The sequence below is a fragment of the Blennius ocellaris genome (assembly GCF_963422515.1).
Source record: "Blennius ocellaris genome assembly, chromosome: 16".
Lineage (NCBI taxonomy): Eukaryota > Metazoa > Chordata > Actinopteri > Blenniiformes > Blenniidae > Blennius > Blennius ocellaris.
In genome coordinates this window covers 11,967,760-11,986,085 of record NC_137665.1, presented here as the reverse complement: position 1 = coordinate 11,986,085, position 18,326 = coordinate 11,967,760, and the positions used below count along the sequence as shown (strand labels likewise).

Here is an 18,326-nt window from a genome sequence, read left to right as displayed (position 1 = left end):
CCCCTGTTGTCTTCCAGGCAGGCTGCCATGGACATCACGACAAAATATTGTCATAAAGAAATGGAGGACTATGGGTTATGTGTGGCCTCCAACCCAGGTACATGGCAGCAACAGTGCCATGAGCTGAAGATGAAGGTTGCACAGTGTACATCATCACAGTAAGGAACATTACTTGGCAACTTGAAGTTGAACGTATGCCTTGCACGAATTTTGAAGAACCCCCCCCCCATTGTGTTAAGTCCAGTGATCCAGAAGATCAGACAGGAGTGTTCCAAGGAGTTTGTGGAGTTTGAACGCTGCCTGAGAGAAAACCAGGGCAAACCTACCTCATGCTCACCACACGTAGCTCGTTTTCTGGGCTGTGCTGAAACTGTGGACCTCAGTGGAGTTGGTGAGTATCTTCTGCAAGTGGTCACAGACATCTCAAGGCCACATGTAAAGAGTTAAAAGGGATCAACACATGTGAGACACGGATGTAGAAGTAAGGTGTCTCTACATTATCTGTTGAAGAAAGAGCACTCTTTCCCAAAGCACAATTATTTGTGCATCTCAAATGATTCAGTAACACGCCTAGCATCCTGCCAATGTCTGCAAAGAAGTACGATCATTTAAAATGACGTGTAGGAATGTCAAACAGATCTATTATGGAATCGTCTTTTTACAGGATAATAAATAGTGATATAGAGAGTATGTGAGATTAAACCCGATAAAACAATCACTAAAATATTTATAAAATGTACATTTCAACCTGAATGTGTCATTGGATTATATTTCTGTGCTTCAAGACTTCAGTGTAAAGATACACCTTTACATATCAATTATACAATTAGATATCTTGCAAAGTATGGTCAAACTGACCAAGATCACACATGTTTTACCATTTCTGGTTAAAAGAAGAAGAAAAAATGTAATGGGCTTAAGATCTTCCCAGGTTTTCGGCCTATTATTGAGTATTTCTCCATCTCTTTTTATTCCCTCCCATCTGATGGAGGGAAGAAATCGTTGATGGCCTATGTAAGAAAGTAAATAAGTAAATTGAGTACTTCTGTCTTTTGATACAAAGATTAATTTACAAATAATTACACTAAATATGACAAACTAGACATATTAGTTGTATGTTTTAAAATATATATATTGTTTGCCACTTACCGGTACTTTAGTTTGCTGTGTGCACTGCTCATATTGAAGCACAGTTCTATTTTCTCTTTTTAAAGACATATGGTTCAATGAGTAAAACTGACAGCGAATAGAAGATACTTCACCAAAGCAAATGAGCCAAACGCTTATGCTAATAAGATAATTACTACAAAAATACTACCTATCAATAATTAGCACAAATGTTTTTGCAATTTTTTCTAGAATTTGTGATGCTAATATATATATATATATATATATATATATATATATATATATATATATATATATATATATATATATATATATATATATATATATATTTTTTTTTTTAGTTGATCAGAAAACACAAAGAGACAATACTGTTACCAAATGTGGTCACTTGCTTGATACATGGTTGATTATGCTTCTTGAATCTCCATGATATCAATGCTTTCCTTTCTTTTCCAGCGACAAATCCAGTACCTCAGGCTTCATAGTATTTATCGTCTGTCACTGAACTTCCTTCACATCATCACAAGTCAACTTGTCCCAGAATTCTTACTGTATGTTTTGTGATTTATGATTATTTTCTGTATGGACTTTAGGATACAGCGTATTTTTTGAAATAAATTCTTCAACAATGGAAGTTGGATGATTTGTTTAGGAATATTTATTTATTAACTCATTCTTCCACTCCCCATGCCATTCTGGTTTGAACTTTAGGATAAGCTGTATTCACGTGTGCTTGTTTTTCAAAATTGAACGATGTAATTAAAGTTGACATTTGATTCCCATTCTTCTTCCAGTGTGGTCCTATGTTTCATTTCTTTCTTTTTTTTGTTGCTTCTGTCTATCTCCCTCACCCTTGCCCTCGTCAGCTCTGTGTCAGAGTCAAATATTAAGCTGAAAGGCGTCGCTCCCCCAGAATCCCAGTCGACGACTCAGTGACTGAGAAGGTGGGAGTCTGGGAAGAATAGCACAGGGGGGAGGCTGTCTACATCTAATCAGCAGGTCCATAGAAAGAAACAGGGAGGCTGATGAGTTATGAACGCTGTGACCACCTACCGGAACAGGCATTTTCTGGTTCAATTATTAAAGCTTTGAGGGGAGTAATTGTGAAGAAACGGATTCCTTTCTTTTGAATTGCTTGGTTAGGTCACACTAGATGAGCAAGTGGATCTGTGTACTGCCATTTGTTGTTTTTTTTTAGGGCAAATGAGTCAAGTGTACTTCAAAGATGAAACCGCAGATTGTATTGAAGATACGGCAACATTACATTCAAAGCACATCACCGAGCAGTCACTGAACAAAAAGTAAGAGAAGAACTCTTCTAATACCACACAAATAAGTTACATTCACAATAACATCACTGTAAAAACACTGAGTCGGTTATCAGAGTCAAACATAATGTCAAATGAAAGTCACAGGCTGTAGTCAATTACTGGCATCTAAATGAAACAAGTATCACTAATCCTATTTTACTCTGCACCACATTGTGAGTCTGATCCCGATGCTTTAAGCAACACTTGCTATCCAACTTAAATTGGGAGGCTATTTTTATTTAGACCTATGTCGTGGCACATAAATCTCATGCTACAGTTTAAATACTGGTTGATGATCACAGAAGAAGGTACAAAGTATCTACCTAACAGCATTTAATATAATCTTTTCAAGAAGAAAATTATTACAGAAAGTGACTACAACAATTAAACAGTCATACACACGCTTGGATTTGAAGTCCTTCATCATGTACCCATGTCCTAATTTGGGGCTTGATAAGATAGATTTATGGGTTGTAGTTTACTGCTCAGTTTAAATACATTATAAAAAAAAGAAAGCTAAAGCAATAATCACTTACACAACCCTGTTTTTCACATAAGGCTTCTCAAATGACCCTGTACCTTTATTTACTGTTTAAATGCTTTTTTTTAAAAAAAACCTGTATTATTTGGTCCATCATATAGCTGTCATGCATTATCAAAAACTAAGACTGTTGCATGAAATTACCATTTTACACCAATAGTTTCTTTTCCTTTGCAGTCTTTTTTTTCTTGAAGTCACTGGGCAAGTTAAATGATCATATTCAGCACAATATCCTGAGTTGTGGCTCAGGTTACATAAACACGCACACACTAACCTGAGAGCAATTGTACTCCAATCAATATACAGTAGTGTATACAATGCAGTCATCCTTGCACAAATAAGCACTAATTCTGGCAACTCAAAAGAGGTTACGCAACATATTAATTTATCTTAGACCCTCAGCTGCTCATATGACCTGCCAAGACTGGTAATTACAAATGTGTAATTTGATTGATGATTTCATCTTTAGCAACCAGTAGTTATTGTTGGTAATTAATGATCTGTTAAATATTGAAAGCTATAATAAGGGTCTCAATCTATTGTGGAGGGCGGCGGGGGGGGGGGGGGGGGCATGTCATGTGGTACATTAATACAAAGGGGGATCTTTTATGTTGGACATTTACAGTGTTTGTTTTTCCAGCATGTGATCTTACTGATGGAGGACGTGAGAACATTATGCCAGCCTGCTGCAAAGTGACATTAAGACTGTATCTGACTTATGGCAATGTTAGCCTGTGATAAAAGCTCAGAAGTGTGTTGGGGCATACAGTGTATCAAGGAGAAAGGTCCCACAAGCATGTTGATGGACAGACCCCATTAGCTGCATCTCTGAGGTGAAAGGTGGAATGGGAGGGGGGGGGGGGGGGGTGAAGGGTGACAGTTTATAGGGGTCAGGAGGTGAAGTAGGAGTTCTGCATGGAGTAGAGGCGGTCAATGGGGTTTCCCACTCGTCCTGCCAGGAGCCCGCCCTCCCCTGCTGCTAAGAGGCAGTCGCCAAGGTGTCCAAGGCTTCCATCGCTGTCCAGGTCATGAAACACTGTTTCTGAGTCTGCAGTGAAAGTGAATAAGAAGTGAGAGACATGAATTGTGCTGCGATTCTTCCAATAACAAAAAAATATTAAAAATGTAAAAGGACAAAAAAAAAAACAAACATTCAAGATCATGACAAAAAAAAAGTTGATTGTTGGGAGAGATTCTCCATTGAGAACTTGCCGGTTTTACATCTTGTCTTACCATATGGGTGAAGCTGCTCACTACTCAGCTGTGGGGGTGTCAGCCCATGTCGAAATGCTTCTCCACCATAGATGTTCGGGTCCAGAGAGAGTAGCTGTTGACGTGGTAGAGACGGATATCCCAGCATCCCATCCATGCCATGGGTACTCGATCCATCTGTGTGAAGGAGAAAAAAAACAAAAAAAACATTTGAGTCATGCCAGCCTCCATTTAATTTCCTTTCAGTTTGTTTGTTTTTTTTCTCTCCAACACTGCTTCTTTACCCTCGCTGTCGTCGTTGCTTTGGCGACCCCCTCTGCTGGGTCCTCTCCTGGTCCCCCCGAGTTGCTCTTGTTCTTGCTGCTGCTGCTGCTGTTGCTGCTGTCGGCGAGCTATCTTTTTCATCTGAGGCACAAAATAACTTCACAATTTTAACCCTTTGTGTTGACGCTTGGAAAGAAACAAGCAGAAAATTCATAAAAACTCACCTTGGCTCTCTGGTTTTGAAACCACACCTGTACAACACGCACAGTTAGCCCAGTCTCAGCAGCCAGCGTCTCTCTCACCTGCAAGTTAGACATTTTTTTTAATAGATAATTTCTAAAGCACATAGTTGGCGGGGTCAAACATAACTTGATCAACTGCAGTGCAGACCGACACCTCGACCCAAACACAATGGAGTTTGAAAGGAGTATTTTGTGGCGTACATTTCTAACTGATAAGACAAGCGAATCCACCCACCTTGCGGCACGGCTTTGCTGACACTTCAAAGGAGGCCTTGAAAGCACGCCGTTGTTGTGTGGTCAAGATGGTGCGTGGTCTTTTTGAGCGCTTGTGCTCCTTGCTCTCGTCACCACCTTTTCCACTGCCAGAGCCTCCACCACCATCCTCATCCTCACTTTTCACTGAGCACAGAAAGCAGACTATGAAACAATAGCGCCGACCTTTGTGGGAATGCGTTTAGTTCTGGTAGTTGGCGAATATCTTAACAAATTTAACAGTGAAAAGAAGGTTCAGTGCCATTTTGTTTGTTTTTGCTGGTGATTTTGATTCTGAAATGGGGATAACTGTCAAATAGATAAAACAGGGAGCATCTCTGAACACCATCCATCAAAATCCATTCAAGACCTATTTCAATATTTACTATTACATACCATTTTTTTTATAATTACTTATTTACAGATTCGCTTTACATTAAATAGTATGATCTTTTGAATTGCTGTTTAATGACCTCTTGTAGTAAAACAGGATTTGGACCTGCTGCATATAAGACAAGCCTAAATACATTTTTGGACAGAACATATTAATACGAAAGCAACTTTACCTGATTCAGTTGGCGTGGGACTAATAGCGGCCAGCATTTCCCTCTCTTTTTCATAATCCATTCGACAGAGCAGCTGGCCTTCTTTCAGCACAAACTCATCACCTCTCTGCAGCCTGCGTTCACACTCGCAGCAGCTGAAGCATCCCAGGTGGTACACCTGGCCTAACACGCGCATTATCAGCTCAGAGCGTCCGATGACCTGCAGACAGGCACTGCACTTCCTCACAAACAGCCTGGAAATGCAGAGAGACACGATACGTTTAGAAACACCTTAACAGGACGGCATTGCTCATTGGCAGGTGAGTTGGGGTAATTAATGACGGAGTGACAAACAGGGAGATCTAATACATTTACCCTCAGCTCCAATGATTCTGGAGATTAGCACAGTCTCTTAATTAAAGGTCGTATAAGCATTACCCAATTCACAGCGCAACAAGGTGAACATCTGTTGAGAAGAGCTACAGTAGTCTGTGATTTAAGACTGTATTTTCTTTTCTCCTTCGTGCCAGTAGGGGGCAGTAGTTAGCCTATGATAAGAGATGCCTCTGGTAAGTCTTTCTCTTTTATATCCTTAAATGTTGGTATCCGTTTAACAGGGTTGACCTCCAGTCTATCCAGATACCACCCACAACTTTAAAGCCTTTTTTTTTTAAAAACTAGATATATATCATTTAAATGGTCCATCACTTTTCCCCATGACCACTTTCCCCCTTTTGTCCCTCCATCTCTCCTCCTGTGTTTTGTTATAGCCCTTCAAATTTCTCTCCTGCCTCTTCACATCCCTATTCCCATTCACAGGGCCTAAGTCTCTACCATTAAATTCCTCTCAAATCCCTGCTCTTGCACTTGGTTGCCTCCCCCTCCTTCCACAGTATTTTCTGCCAGCATTCCCAGTTCTCCCTCATGCCCTCCCAGCCTGCCTCCCCAGTTCACCGAAACTAATAAAGACAGGATTAATTAGATTGTTATTTAAACAGTGAGATGGCCAGACAGACGCTGTAAACTCATAACCAGGGATTGGGGATAGCATGGGGTTAATCTCTCTCCTCTCACTTATGCACACGCAAACACACAAAAACAGGTACTCCTTCACACCCACACGCATGCACACGCACAGGCATGCACACAGACATTTGCACATTCACCCACTCACTGTGTATCAGTATACCGAGTCTAATTTTGGCAAGTGAATCGTGTCCACAATACCTTTTGCCCATCATGGTGTGATGTTACATTGAATCATTAATAAATCACTGCCTAACAAATAGGCAGGACAACAAACACGTATGTTGTTTGATACAACCAGAAAGGGCACCACAACAAAACACAAACCTGTTTAAAAAAGAAAAGAAGATGGGGGGTTGGATGGAACTGGGTGGGGAGGAAGGGATGAAGGCTGAAGTGTTGACGCTCCCTGACTGAGTGATAGGAAGGTGTTGCTGCCCAAATCTGGAGTGTAAAGAGGGAGCCAGGTCTGCACATTAGAGCTCCTAATCGGTGATTCTGTCCCAAACGCAGCTGCTACAGCTAATCTTTCTCAATCCATCTGCCAAACGCTCCCCAAATTCCCCAAATGACAGTGTCGCTAACTTAACGCCACAAAGCAAACGCAAATACTTCTATATGCCACCCCACACGCGCCTAATACGTCTGGGCCTTGTGCTTTAACTGATCGACTGTCACACTCTCCCATTTCACAGCGATGTTTACACCATGCATTGTTTGCAGGAACCCACATGCCAATATGGTATCTCACACATGTAGTCCTCAACACACTCTGTGTGGCCTCGGTCTTCATTTGAATACATGTTTTTTTTTTTGCATCCTAAGTACTTCCTTTCACTGGGAACCATATACAACATCACAGAATTGTCAGGATTGCTTGACATGATGGCTGATGATGTTGGTGGTTAAGTCCCTCAGTCCCTAATCGGGGTATACACAGCACGGTAGGAATTTACTCAACGCAGCAAATGAAGGCAACTTGGGGCAACTGCCACAGAGGGGGGTCTGTAAGTAGATCAGTCTAATCCCCCTAATAGAAGTATCATTCACACATGGTCCTGACCAGGGTGCTGCTTCCCTCCCAAAAAAACAAAAAAAAATCCCTATGGACATGGTGGAGAAAGGGCAATTGTGCAACTGAGGTCAATGTAGCTTTACTTAATACTGTAAACACATACTTGTCAACCAGTTGTACACACAATATGTGACTATTAAACTGACCTTCCCTCTAAAAACTGCTTAGTGGAAATTTTGCATTTTTTTTTTTTTATTTCAACACAGAAAAGTAAAAATAAATAAATAAACATTGATTTTAAGCATTGAAGTCCAGCTGTGCAAAAGTCTCTGGGGGAAAAAAAGTGGATCACAGATTTAAAGGACTTTCCTTTCACGAGGCGGTAATATTCATTGTATATACTGCACAGAAATGAGATGCTCGGGTACACAGTAGACTGAAAAGGAAGCTCAAACTTGCAAGCTGTACAAAACCTCAAGAAGATTGGCTGCTGGCAAGTTCGTGTTCAGTGTCATGGATTTTGAAGGGTTAGGGGGCACAACTAATTACAAGCTCACTGATTATGAGATCAAATGCAGAGAGTGAGTAAAGGTGCTTTATTGTAAGTGTTGGCATAATCAGGTCTTTCCTTTTTGCTTTATTGCCAATCCCAGACATTGCAAACAGAGTAACAGAATCTTTGTCATCTCCCTAAGCTGTGTCATGTGGCTTTGTTTTGCCTCCGAGGTCTGACAAGTATGACATTGTCTGGACTGCAATACAATCATACCATAAATATGTATGTGCCTCGGAGCAATTGCAGTTGTTGTGCTTGCGTTCACAACTGATGATTATTGATACAGGAGCAGGTATTGTTACACTAACTCTGAGATGTGGCGCTCCATCAACTCTACCTGGGTCAGATCAGTGGTACACATGTAAGAAAAGGATCCTAATTCTAAGAAAGCTGCATTTCATCTTCAAACTGCTGCTCCTCACAGACTGGCCACTCATCTGCCGTTTGTCATTGAACTCTACCTGGTCAACAATCTTTGATGCATTTCTTTTTCCTTTCGTCGTGTTATGACGGGTTTGAGATGCACTAGTTTTTGCACTCTACCTACTTATGACTGAAGTGTGTCAGATACAAATGGGTCTTCCCTGGAAATGAAGGTACATCCAGGTGAAAGATGAAAAAAACCCCAACAAAAAACAAATGAATGCATCAATCTTATTTTTAAGTTGTATTTTTGTTTAGCATCCATTTCTAAGATGCGTGCCTGTGTTGTGTAATTTTGTGTGCGTGAGGTTGTGCGTGCGTGTGCGTGCGTGCGTGTGTGTGTGTGTGTGGTGTGTGTGTGTGTGTGTGTGTGTGTGTGTGTGTGTGTGTGTGTGTTGTGTGTGTGTGTGTGTGTGTGTGTGTGTGTGTGTGTGTGTGTGTGTGTGTGTGTGTGTGTGTGTGTGTGTGTGTGTGTGTGTGTGTGTGTGTGTGTGTGTGTGTGTTTGGCGGATATTGCTCTGTGAAGCAAAATGGCTCAGAGCCAGGGTTCAGTAATCACATCATCTCCTTTTATTAAATCTCCCTGCACTGCTTCTGTGTTATTAAAATCTCCCAGCATTCCCCACGATACTTGCTACCCTGCCACCACTCAGTAGTCACACTCACACAGAAATACACACATGTATTAATGACGAAATATATACAAACACAAGTAAAAGTACAAGTATAAGTATAAGTATATGTATATGTATATGTATATGTATATGTATATGTACATGTATATGTATGTATGTATGTATGTATGTATGTATGTATGTATGTATGTATGTATGTATGTATGTATGTATGTATGTATGTATGTATGTATGTATGTATGTATGTATGTATGTATGTATGTATGTATGTATGTATGTATGTATGTATGTATGTGTGTGTGTGTGTATATATATATACACACATACATATATACATATATATATATATATGTGTGTGTGTGTGTATATATGTGTGTGTGTGTGTGTGTGTGTGTGTGTGTGTGTGTATATATTTGTGTGTGTGTGTGCGCGCACGTGCGTAGCACATAAACACAGAAAACAGGCATACACAGGGCACAGTAAGTGTAAACACAGATAAGGTAACTGAATACAAACATCAATAAAACACTGACAGATGCTATCATTTGTACACCATGTCCGTCCATGCGTCAATAAAGTTGAATCATGCAGTCCACTTGTTTCATGGGTGTGCTTCAAAATTTGGAAATTGTCTGTACTGCATTTATTAAGAGCTTTTTTAATGTTGCTGTGGCAGACAGTGTCTGAAATACATACATGAGGTATATGCAGACCTATTCTAAAAATTGTACAGTTACACGGCATGACTTCCACTGCAAATCGCTCACAATGGTAACAATAACTAGCGCCACACGAGTGCAACATTAACGGTTGTAATATTCTAGTCCTAACTTTTGGGAAGTAACAACCTGCATGATATGCATGGTCTGCATGATATATGACTTTGGATGTGTGTGATCTACACCTGATGGTACCAAGAATGAATGCTATGTGTCAGGATATAGATGTGTGTTTGTGTGCATGAGTGAGTGGGTGTGTGTTAGTTTAGATAAAACAGTTAATCCCCAGGCCACCAGAACGCAATATCCTGTCTGCCCGTTTCTCATTTCCTGTCTGTCTCTGGCGGAGCGGGAAGCGGTGGGGAGGGGGTGGCGGGGGACAGCGGGACCCGTTGCCCCAGAAACAGGAGATACAGCCGGTCGATTTAAGGAAAGTCTACGTCGATCTCAGTATCTCTCCCTCTCTGGTGCGACCCCCTATTCGCACTCTCTTTTTTCCACTCCCTCTCTGCTTTTATTATCTCAGATTTAATAAAGCCGAGGCGAGCAGCTTGTTCTGCCATGAAACATTTATTAGCTGTCTGTTATAAAATTGTTGTGGGGAAGGAAAGATGATGGGGTCTCATCTCACATTATGCAAAAACAGTGGCAATATTACCCCCTCATGCCACCCCTCCACCCCCCTACCCCACCCAAAACCCCCACTGCTTGACTTACACACACTCTCACCCAGACAAAAAAATAAAAAATTTGCCCCTCCCTGGGACTGTTCCCTTCAGAAAACCCAGAGACACCTTCTTTTTACCATCTTCATTCCTCCTTGAACCCCTTATTCTATCATTAGGAGCCATTCCTCATGTTTTTACATCCATACGACAAAATCATTACACAAAACGTCACCATTCCCTTTTTCTTTCCACCTGGAATGCCACCGATAAGTGGTAGGTGAAGGCATAATGCCTGTTGAGTGAAGGAATCCCAAAATGTCAGCGCAGCAAAGAATCACCTAAACCCATGAGCTAAACAGCTTCCTTTCACTCGCAGACAGATTTTTTTAAAAATAGAATTCACGAAATGGTCTAGAATTTTCCCTTTAGCATCTCACAGCCATGATTTATTTCTGAGAAGATGTTCCTCTTTTTTTTTTCCTGGAAAAACAAATTGTTGTCGTCTTTTTTTTCTTTTCTCAAGCACTCTTTCAAAAGTTTTTTTTTTGCACGATTGGCAAACTCCTAACAAAACTAAAAACGTGTTCTTTTATTCACTGGATAGATTCTTAAAAGGACGATCGTGTTAATATTCACATTTTAATTCATCACTGTTGAACGAGAAGCACCTGACACGTCTGAGGGTTTGTGATCTGTTTGATATATCATTGCATAATTCTCTTTAACAGTATTTCACTGCAGCCCGGTTGTCAGGCCTGTCATCGCAGACAGTCAGAGTGCGGGGCAATTAGCACCATGCCCAATCAGCCTCCCCACCATCTCCTCTCATTCCCCTCCTGAGACACAAAGAGGCGCTGAGGGGGGTGGGGCGATTAAGAGAAAACAAGGGATAAACGGAGAGATAAACTGTTTGGTGTCATCGCTGCTATCAATCTCAACGAGAAGGAAATGAGGTTTGGAATAGAGAAATATTATTACAAAGCAGACAGTGATGAACGAGGCAACAGATAGAAAGACAGGGAGAGAAATGGTTTTGTGGGACGGAGGTAGAGACGGGAGAAGACGTAGAAGAGACTGTTTCCATCCTCGAACTCAGGAGTTCTCTGACATTATTGCACTGAGAGGATGCTTTTTATGGGTCATTAGCGTTGGGCGCACATACATCTCCCTCGTCAAGAAAGGATGATTCCATAACTGTGGCGACGGGGTCGCCTTCTCTCTGTCTGTCATGAGAGGGTTTGTAAACTTCAATGTAGTCTCAGTGCCCTCCACCCCACCGAGTGAGGTATTAAACTCAAGGTTTAGTGAATAACCACCCCGGTGACCTGTTTTTCACAGTGCTGAAGCTGCCTTTATGGGGCTTACAAGGGAGCTCGCGGGCTCCGAGCAGCCAGGCTACCCTCCTTTCTGTCGGGGCTCAGCACTATTGAGTAGGGAGGACTGGTCTTAATACTGGTCAGCTTGGCAAGATACCATTATAGCAAGCCATTGAGTAAATGACAATGGCTGTGTAAAAACAGCAGGACAATGAAGGTGAGCCTTATTGCCTGCACGTCCGTCTTCTCATCCGATTATCGGCTTTGGTTGCTTTAAAATGTTTAAAATCACATTTATATTCCAACCTTCTTTATTAAGAAAACGTCGAGTAAATTATAGATATCAAGTAAAACATTTGAAGCTACAGAAATACAAGGCATTTGAATTTCTAACAAGTCTCATTTAGAGTTTTAGAAAACTGTTGCTCGTTAATGCCCAGGCTTCCTCTGTGGTAAATGCTTTTCTTTTTTCCAAAACTTCAGACTGCTCAGCCTTTCTTGGCTGGAGAAGGGATGTACTGTATGTATGCATAAAAACACTCATACGGGAAAATGTGTGTGTGTGTGTGTGTGTATATGTGTGTGTGTGTGTGTGTGTGTGTGTGTGTGTGTGTGTGTGTGTGTGTGTGTGTGTGTGTGTGTGTGTGTGTGTGTGTGTGTGTGTGCGTGCGTGTGTGTGTGTGGGGAAGTCTGATTCTAACGCCTCATGCTGAACATCTGGTCCATAACAGGATGGAGATCCAAAGAATTTCTCAAGGTTTCAAAACAAAAATAAATCCACAAGAAAAATCCACAATCCACAAGATGCACATGAGTTGATTGTGTCTAAATCCCCTCATTTCCATAACAGATTGAGACGAGGGAAACTCAAAACTGGCATGACTGAAAAGATATACCTCGGTTTTCTCTTTATTTATTTAGTGGTGGCGCGGTGGTTGTTTATGTGTGATCTTGAGGAACTACACCCAAGCCTATATTTTAAATAGTGATTAATATGAGTGCTGAGGTCACCTTCAAGGATTTGGGAAAGCCACACATTGTCTTTCTAAACAACATGCTGATCAACGGAACACAATTGAAGACAAGTGTCCTTCAAAAATATTAAACATGCAAATGTTAGATAAACTTTTGCCTTGGAGGCAGAGTGGTCCCGACGAATTGAGATGGGGGATGGGTCACATTTCAAAATGAGATTTGTTTCCTCATTTTAAATGGATAGACGTTCACATGTTGTTGTTGTTGTTTGTTTTTAAAAATGCTTAGTTGCATTGATTACCTTCAAGATACGTAAACTCATCCTATGTTGTATATACGTCTATTGCGCAGCAATTAGGCAAAATACATGATAGGATAATAGTGCTTTACAACGTGTTTTATGTTTAATCTCAGAAAATGTCAGGGAGGAGAACCCAGTCTTCTCTGTGTACAGCGTGATCTAATCGAGCAAAGAATGACTAAAAAAATATTTGGACAAATCAGAATCACTGCATGGGGAAGATATGGGAAACAGCCCAGTATGAGCCGAAAACCTCTGTGAGATGTTGCCTTGCCGTGAATGCATTTCATCTACACATTCTAAATTAACATAAATAATTTCATTACTGACGCGCACAGAAAATGTATCATTGTTTACAGACATTGTGGGGGAAACAATCTGCGTTTGCCTCTATGAAACAGATGGAACCCATAATAAAATCACAATACTTCCGAGTATTCATTTTGTTTTAAAAATGCAGCAGTCTCTCTAAAATTCTTCAGCACAATCAAAATTCTTGGACATGGCTATCTGTTACAATCCACACACCTGCTGTAGACGGGGGAGAGTATGTAGTGTAAGGCGCTGATGGACAGACTGCAGGGAAAACAAGGAGACATTGTTGCTGATCTGCTGAAGGTCACAGGCATCACTGCGTGCCAGGTCTGGCACTGACTCACATAACAAGGCAACTATCCATATGCAACGTATAGGGGACTAAATCAACACCGTGGCCAAGGAGAGGCTCACTATTAATTTGCATCTGCGATTACAGTCATTACACAAAAAGAACAAATGCGCTTTTCAGTCCTGTCGCTGCAAGTGAACTGAACGCTTCATCTAAGGTGAGCAACTGCCTCCATGTTTCCCACTCATTTTTCCAGATAAACGTCACACAATGATTCTTTCATCAGCCAGTTCCTTCCTCCCTCCCTCCCTCTCTCTCTCTCTCCCTCGCTCTCTCTCTCTCTCTCTCTCCTCCAGATGTCAGGTACAGTGGGAGAGTCTGTGCTGCTGGATGCCGTCTGACACTTTTCAAAACAATGATAACAAGCTGCACTCTCCCTCTTAAGCTGTCCATCCCCCTGTGAGCCCTCAATGCAGGCACATCCACTGACCGCAGACACACACCAGAAAGAAAAAAAACGTAAGCAAAAAATGCAATATGGCCTTAAAAATGTGCATTGTAATTGAATCATCAGAGAGAAAGAATAATTTCTTTTTTTTTTTTTTTTAATCTTCCAAGTGTTTTACACAGTGGTGTATACACATGTGAGGTTTGGTTTGAATGCCATGATTGCATTATAAGCTGTTGGAGCTGCAATGATTATTTGGTCTAATGTGAACATCAATATGCTGTATATGCTGAGACCAAATATTCAGACCACAATCACAACAAGAAAATGCACCATTAGGGGTGGGGTTCTCCCTCAGGTTTTCTGGCTCTTACTCTGTCCACTGTATCATAACCTAGACCATGGCCCTCTATATGCAATGCAATTTACTTAACGGTTTTTTTCTCCTTCTTCTTTCTTTTAGATGTACCACCGTTACACTTGGACAAAATACATAAAATCTAAAGTTTAGTTCCGTTTGTTTTCTTTTTTTTGCGTCCATAATACAAGCAGTACGACAATTGCAACACCTGACATGTAAACTTTGCAGCTCTGTTCTTGATTTAAAATATGTGGCTTGGCTTTTTTTTGTAATTCAATTTTTGTTTTGAAATATAAACTTTTCTTTTTCATATTTTTTTTAAAAAGTTAAATCAACAACACCGAAACAGAATAGATTTCTGGTTCTCTCTCTCTCGCTCTCTCTCTCTCTCTGTGTGTGTGTGTGTGTGTGTGTGCGTGTGTGTGTGTGTGTGTGTGTGTGTGTGTGTGTGTGTGTGTGTGTGTGTGTGTGTGTGTGTGTGTGTGTGTGTGTGTGTGTGTGTGTGCGTGCGTGTGTGTGTGTGGGACATGCATGTTTCCCTCCTTCCAACTCCTGATGAACTCGTGCGTGTTTGCGTTGCGCTCTTACTTCTCATAGTCGTGTTTGCAGTACAGCAGGCGGTCCCTGCAGTAACAGGTCCCGGTGAGCGCGCTCAAACACACGGCGCACTTCACGCAGGTCTCGTGCCAAGACCGCTCGTTCACGCGCAGCAGGAAACGGTCGGCGATGGGGGACTCGCAGCCCGCGCACACCTCCCCACCTCCTCTGTACTCTGGACCTGAGGGGAGCACATCAGTGCGGGGGAGGGGGGGGGGGACACAGAGAGATAGGAGGCCTGAACCAGGGTCCGGAAAACACTCAACAGTCCAGCCCTTCCCATGGAACCGCGACACTGTAAATCAACGCATGTGATATGAAGAATAGGAATTGTTTCACAATCTTTTGGAAAGTTATGGATGTTAAATCTGTTTTATTTCACTTGCTTTCTAAAATCGGCGTCTAAACATAATTTAATATATATATATATATGTAAATATCAGAGAAATTGAAGCTATAGTGGTCAAATTACAAAATTGAATGGATATGATAAAATATGGCATTATTGGCACACGTTTCTGAATGGGGGGGGGGGGGACAAACCACCTTGTTTTCACAAATGCCATCTAAAATTCAGTTACTTTGTCTTTGAAATTGTCATCATCTTCATAAAAAAGTGTCATGAGCATGAGAAAGTTTGGGTGACAAACTGGTGACAAATAGCCAAGTTTAATAATTGCAATATCATTATGTAATACACACACACAAAACTCATTCTAATAATATAATAATCGAAAACTTGTTCTGTCTTTTAAGTCTTCTCTGCTGTTTTGAAGGGGAAAAAAATGTTTCATTTAGCTTTGACAATTAAGTGACATTCAATGGCAATGTTCTTTTGTGTCAATATGTAGACATCCCCAGTGCTACAATAAACTCGATTTCCCCTCATCATCGTCACAAGTCGGTTCCTAAACTTTTGTATCCCGACGTGGCGATCTGTTAGGATATGAGTTCAAGCCGCCTTTGTACTGATCATCAAACTGCTTTTTTTTTTTTAACACTCACCAAAAGGCGTGGAGGACGGAGGCTGCTGCAGACAGGACTGCTGGCTCTCCTCTGTTTTCATACCTTCTCTCCTCCCCTCAGTGTGATCGCTAAAGACACAAAAATCCAGAATTTCTTTTTTGGATAATCAACAACAGTGAACCCAGAAGGGGAAAAAACAAAAATAAAAAGTCAATGACTGAGATGAAATTTCGAACGGTGGAGGCTGATTCTGCTTAACAGCCACTCAATTTTATATTCGCCTCCGATTTATAATCGCCTCAAGAGATGATTCTAAAATTTGACTATATTTGTAGGCGCACACCTTGAACTCAAACGAAAAAAAAGAGCCAACGCAATGTACTGGATATGAAAATATTCCTTAACAAAAGAAAGGAAAACATCCAAATAAAGTATTTTTATTTGTCACATCAAAGTCCTAAATGCAGCTTAAAATACAAATCTATGCAGGCCAGGCTTTAAATATCAATTATTGAAATTCATATTTTTTTTTATAAACAATAATAATACGCACATTCGGACGCACCAAAATCACACACACCAAATTATCTGAACAAAAACGCTCGTCTTTCATTTTTAATTTTGGAAATGTATATTTTATTTTAAGGTGGGGGGGGGAATCAAATTATTAAAAAAGAAATTGTTGATTTGCATTGAATATTTTTTAAATCACAGTTAATGTTTGCTAAAAACATATAATAATGAAACGTATAATAATTGTCAAAGCATTCAAATTTATATACATTTCGTTAAAAAAAAAAAACACCAAATCCGACATATTTGAAATCACAATAATCAGGACAAGAAAATCTTAATTTTTTTATGTTACCTTTTGACTGTTGTAGGCAGAATCGTATATAGGTGAGTAAACAATTATATGATGCTGTCTGTAGTATGATGTCTGTATTTTATGACATTTGGCCTGTTTATTTTGAAACAAAAATGTGTTCGTAAGCAATTTTATTTATTTAATTATTAATTTAGAATTTCCAAGGCCTGTTGGCTGAGCCTTTCAGAATAAATAAAATTGGCGCATGCGGTAATTGAATAAAACAAGGCAATTATGTAAATACAAATAATCTGATTTGGGTTTTTTCCTAACTGCTGGTTAAATATACTCATGTCATATATGTCTAATGCACAGCTTGAACAATAACAACCTGGGGAAATGTCTTCAGAATTGTTTATTCAAATAATAATAATAATGATTAAAAAAAAGCTTGGCATATCACCTCGAATTGCAGTTGCAGGAAATACAATTAACTTATTTTATGAGGCTTGTTGAAGGTCATTATTAATGCGCCATTGAACATTACGTTAACAACGTATGAAGTCAAATATTGACCCTGCTTGATATGGACGTTCTCGCCATTTTTTTTCTTCTTCTGTTTAACATAATTTTATAACAAGCACTTTACTGTGCTTGTTTATTTTAATTGGACTAATCATCTGTGAAGATAAAGATGACCATGTCGGGTTGTTATGCATCACGTCTGTTTCGATGGAACCACTGGACAGGACAGCTGCAGCAATCAAAACAGGAACCGATCAGTGATTGCTGGTAATTGTCATATACTTGTTCAAATAAACGCATCATTTAGGCTGAACCGCGACACAAATTATTTAAAACCTGGCGTCGAACCCGCGACTTCTCTTTGATACCGTTTTGACATATTTGACGGCACTGTCAGGTCAAAGGGTACGTCACAAAACTTCAAGACAGAAATGCCATTATTGATTTGTTCTCTATTAACCTGAACATTTGTCAAAATACACAAAGTTACGGTGGCACCACTGGTACGGAGGCGCAGAAGCACACATTTTATTTTTTATTTTTTTTTTTTGTAAATCAGCAGGCTGCCTGCACTGACAACCTGTTCTTGAGTTGCGGAGTCCTACCTTGACGTGAAACACACTCCTCCAGAAATCTCGGTTGGCAACATTTAAACCAGGGCAAACTTTCGACTGGCGAATGAAGGCAGGTGTTCACAGATGGTCCACCTGTGTCTCAGCGTGCGGCGCGCATGTTGCCTATGGTAAGAATCCAAAGACCATGATGACCCAAAGTACCGCCTATTGTCTCCGGTGTTCTCCGGCAGCCGTGTGTGCGCTCTGTCTTGTTTTGTGCGTAAAAAAAAAAAGAAAAAAAGGCGCAGAGGGAGGAGATGGACAGACAAGGA

The 18,326-nt window shown here is 40.5% G+C and overlaps 1 protein-coding gene across 1 annotated transcript; it reads right to left on the bottom strand.

The window, feature by feature from the left end:
• Positions 1-3,869: 3,869 nt before the first annotated feature.
• lmx1al (LIM homeobox transcription factor 1, alpha-like) lies at positions 3,870-18,089 on the bottom strand (the record flags this gene model as incomplete). The annotated part of the gene is made up of 9 exons (XM_080510902.1): positions 3,870-4,027; positions 4,213-4,368; positions 4,476-4,596; positions 4,680-4,757; positions 4,933-5,096; positions 5,516-5,748; positions 15,133-15,322; positions 16,147-16,235; positions 18,046-18,089. The coding sequence occupies 9 exons, from the start codon at positions 18,087-18,089 to the stop codon at positions 3,870-3,872; spliced, it is 1,233 nt and encodes a 410-aa protein (XP_080367028.1).
• Between the last annotated feature and the right edge of the window lie 237 nt (positions 18,090-18,326).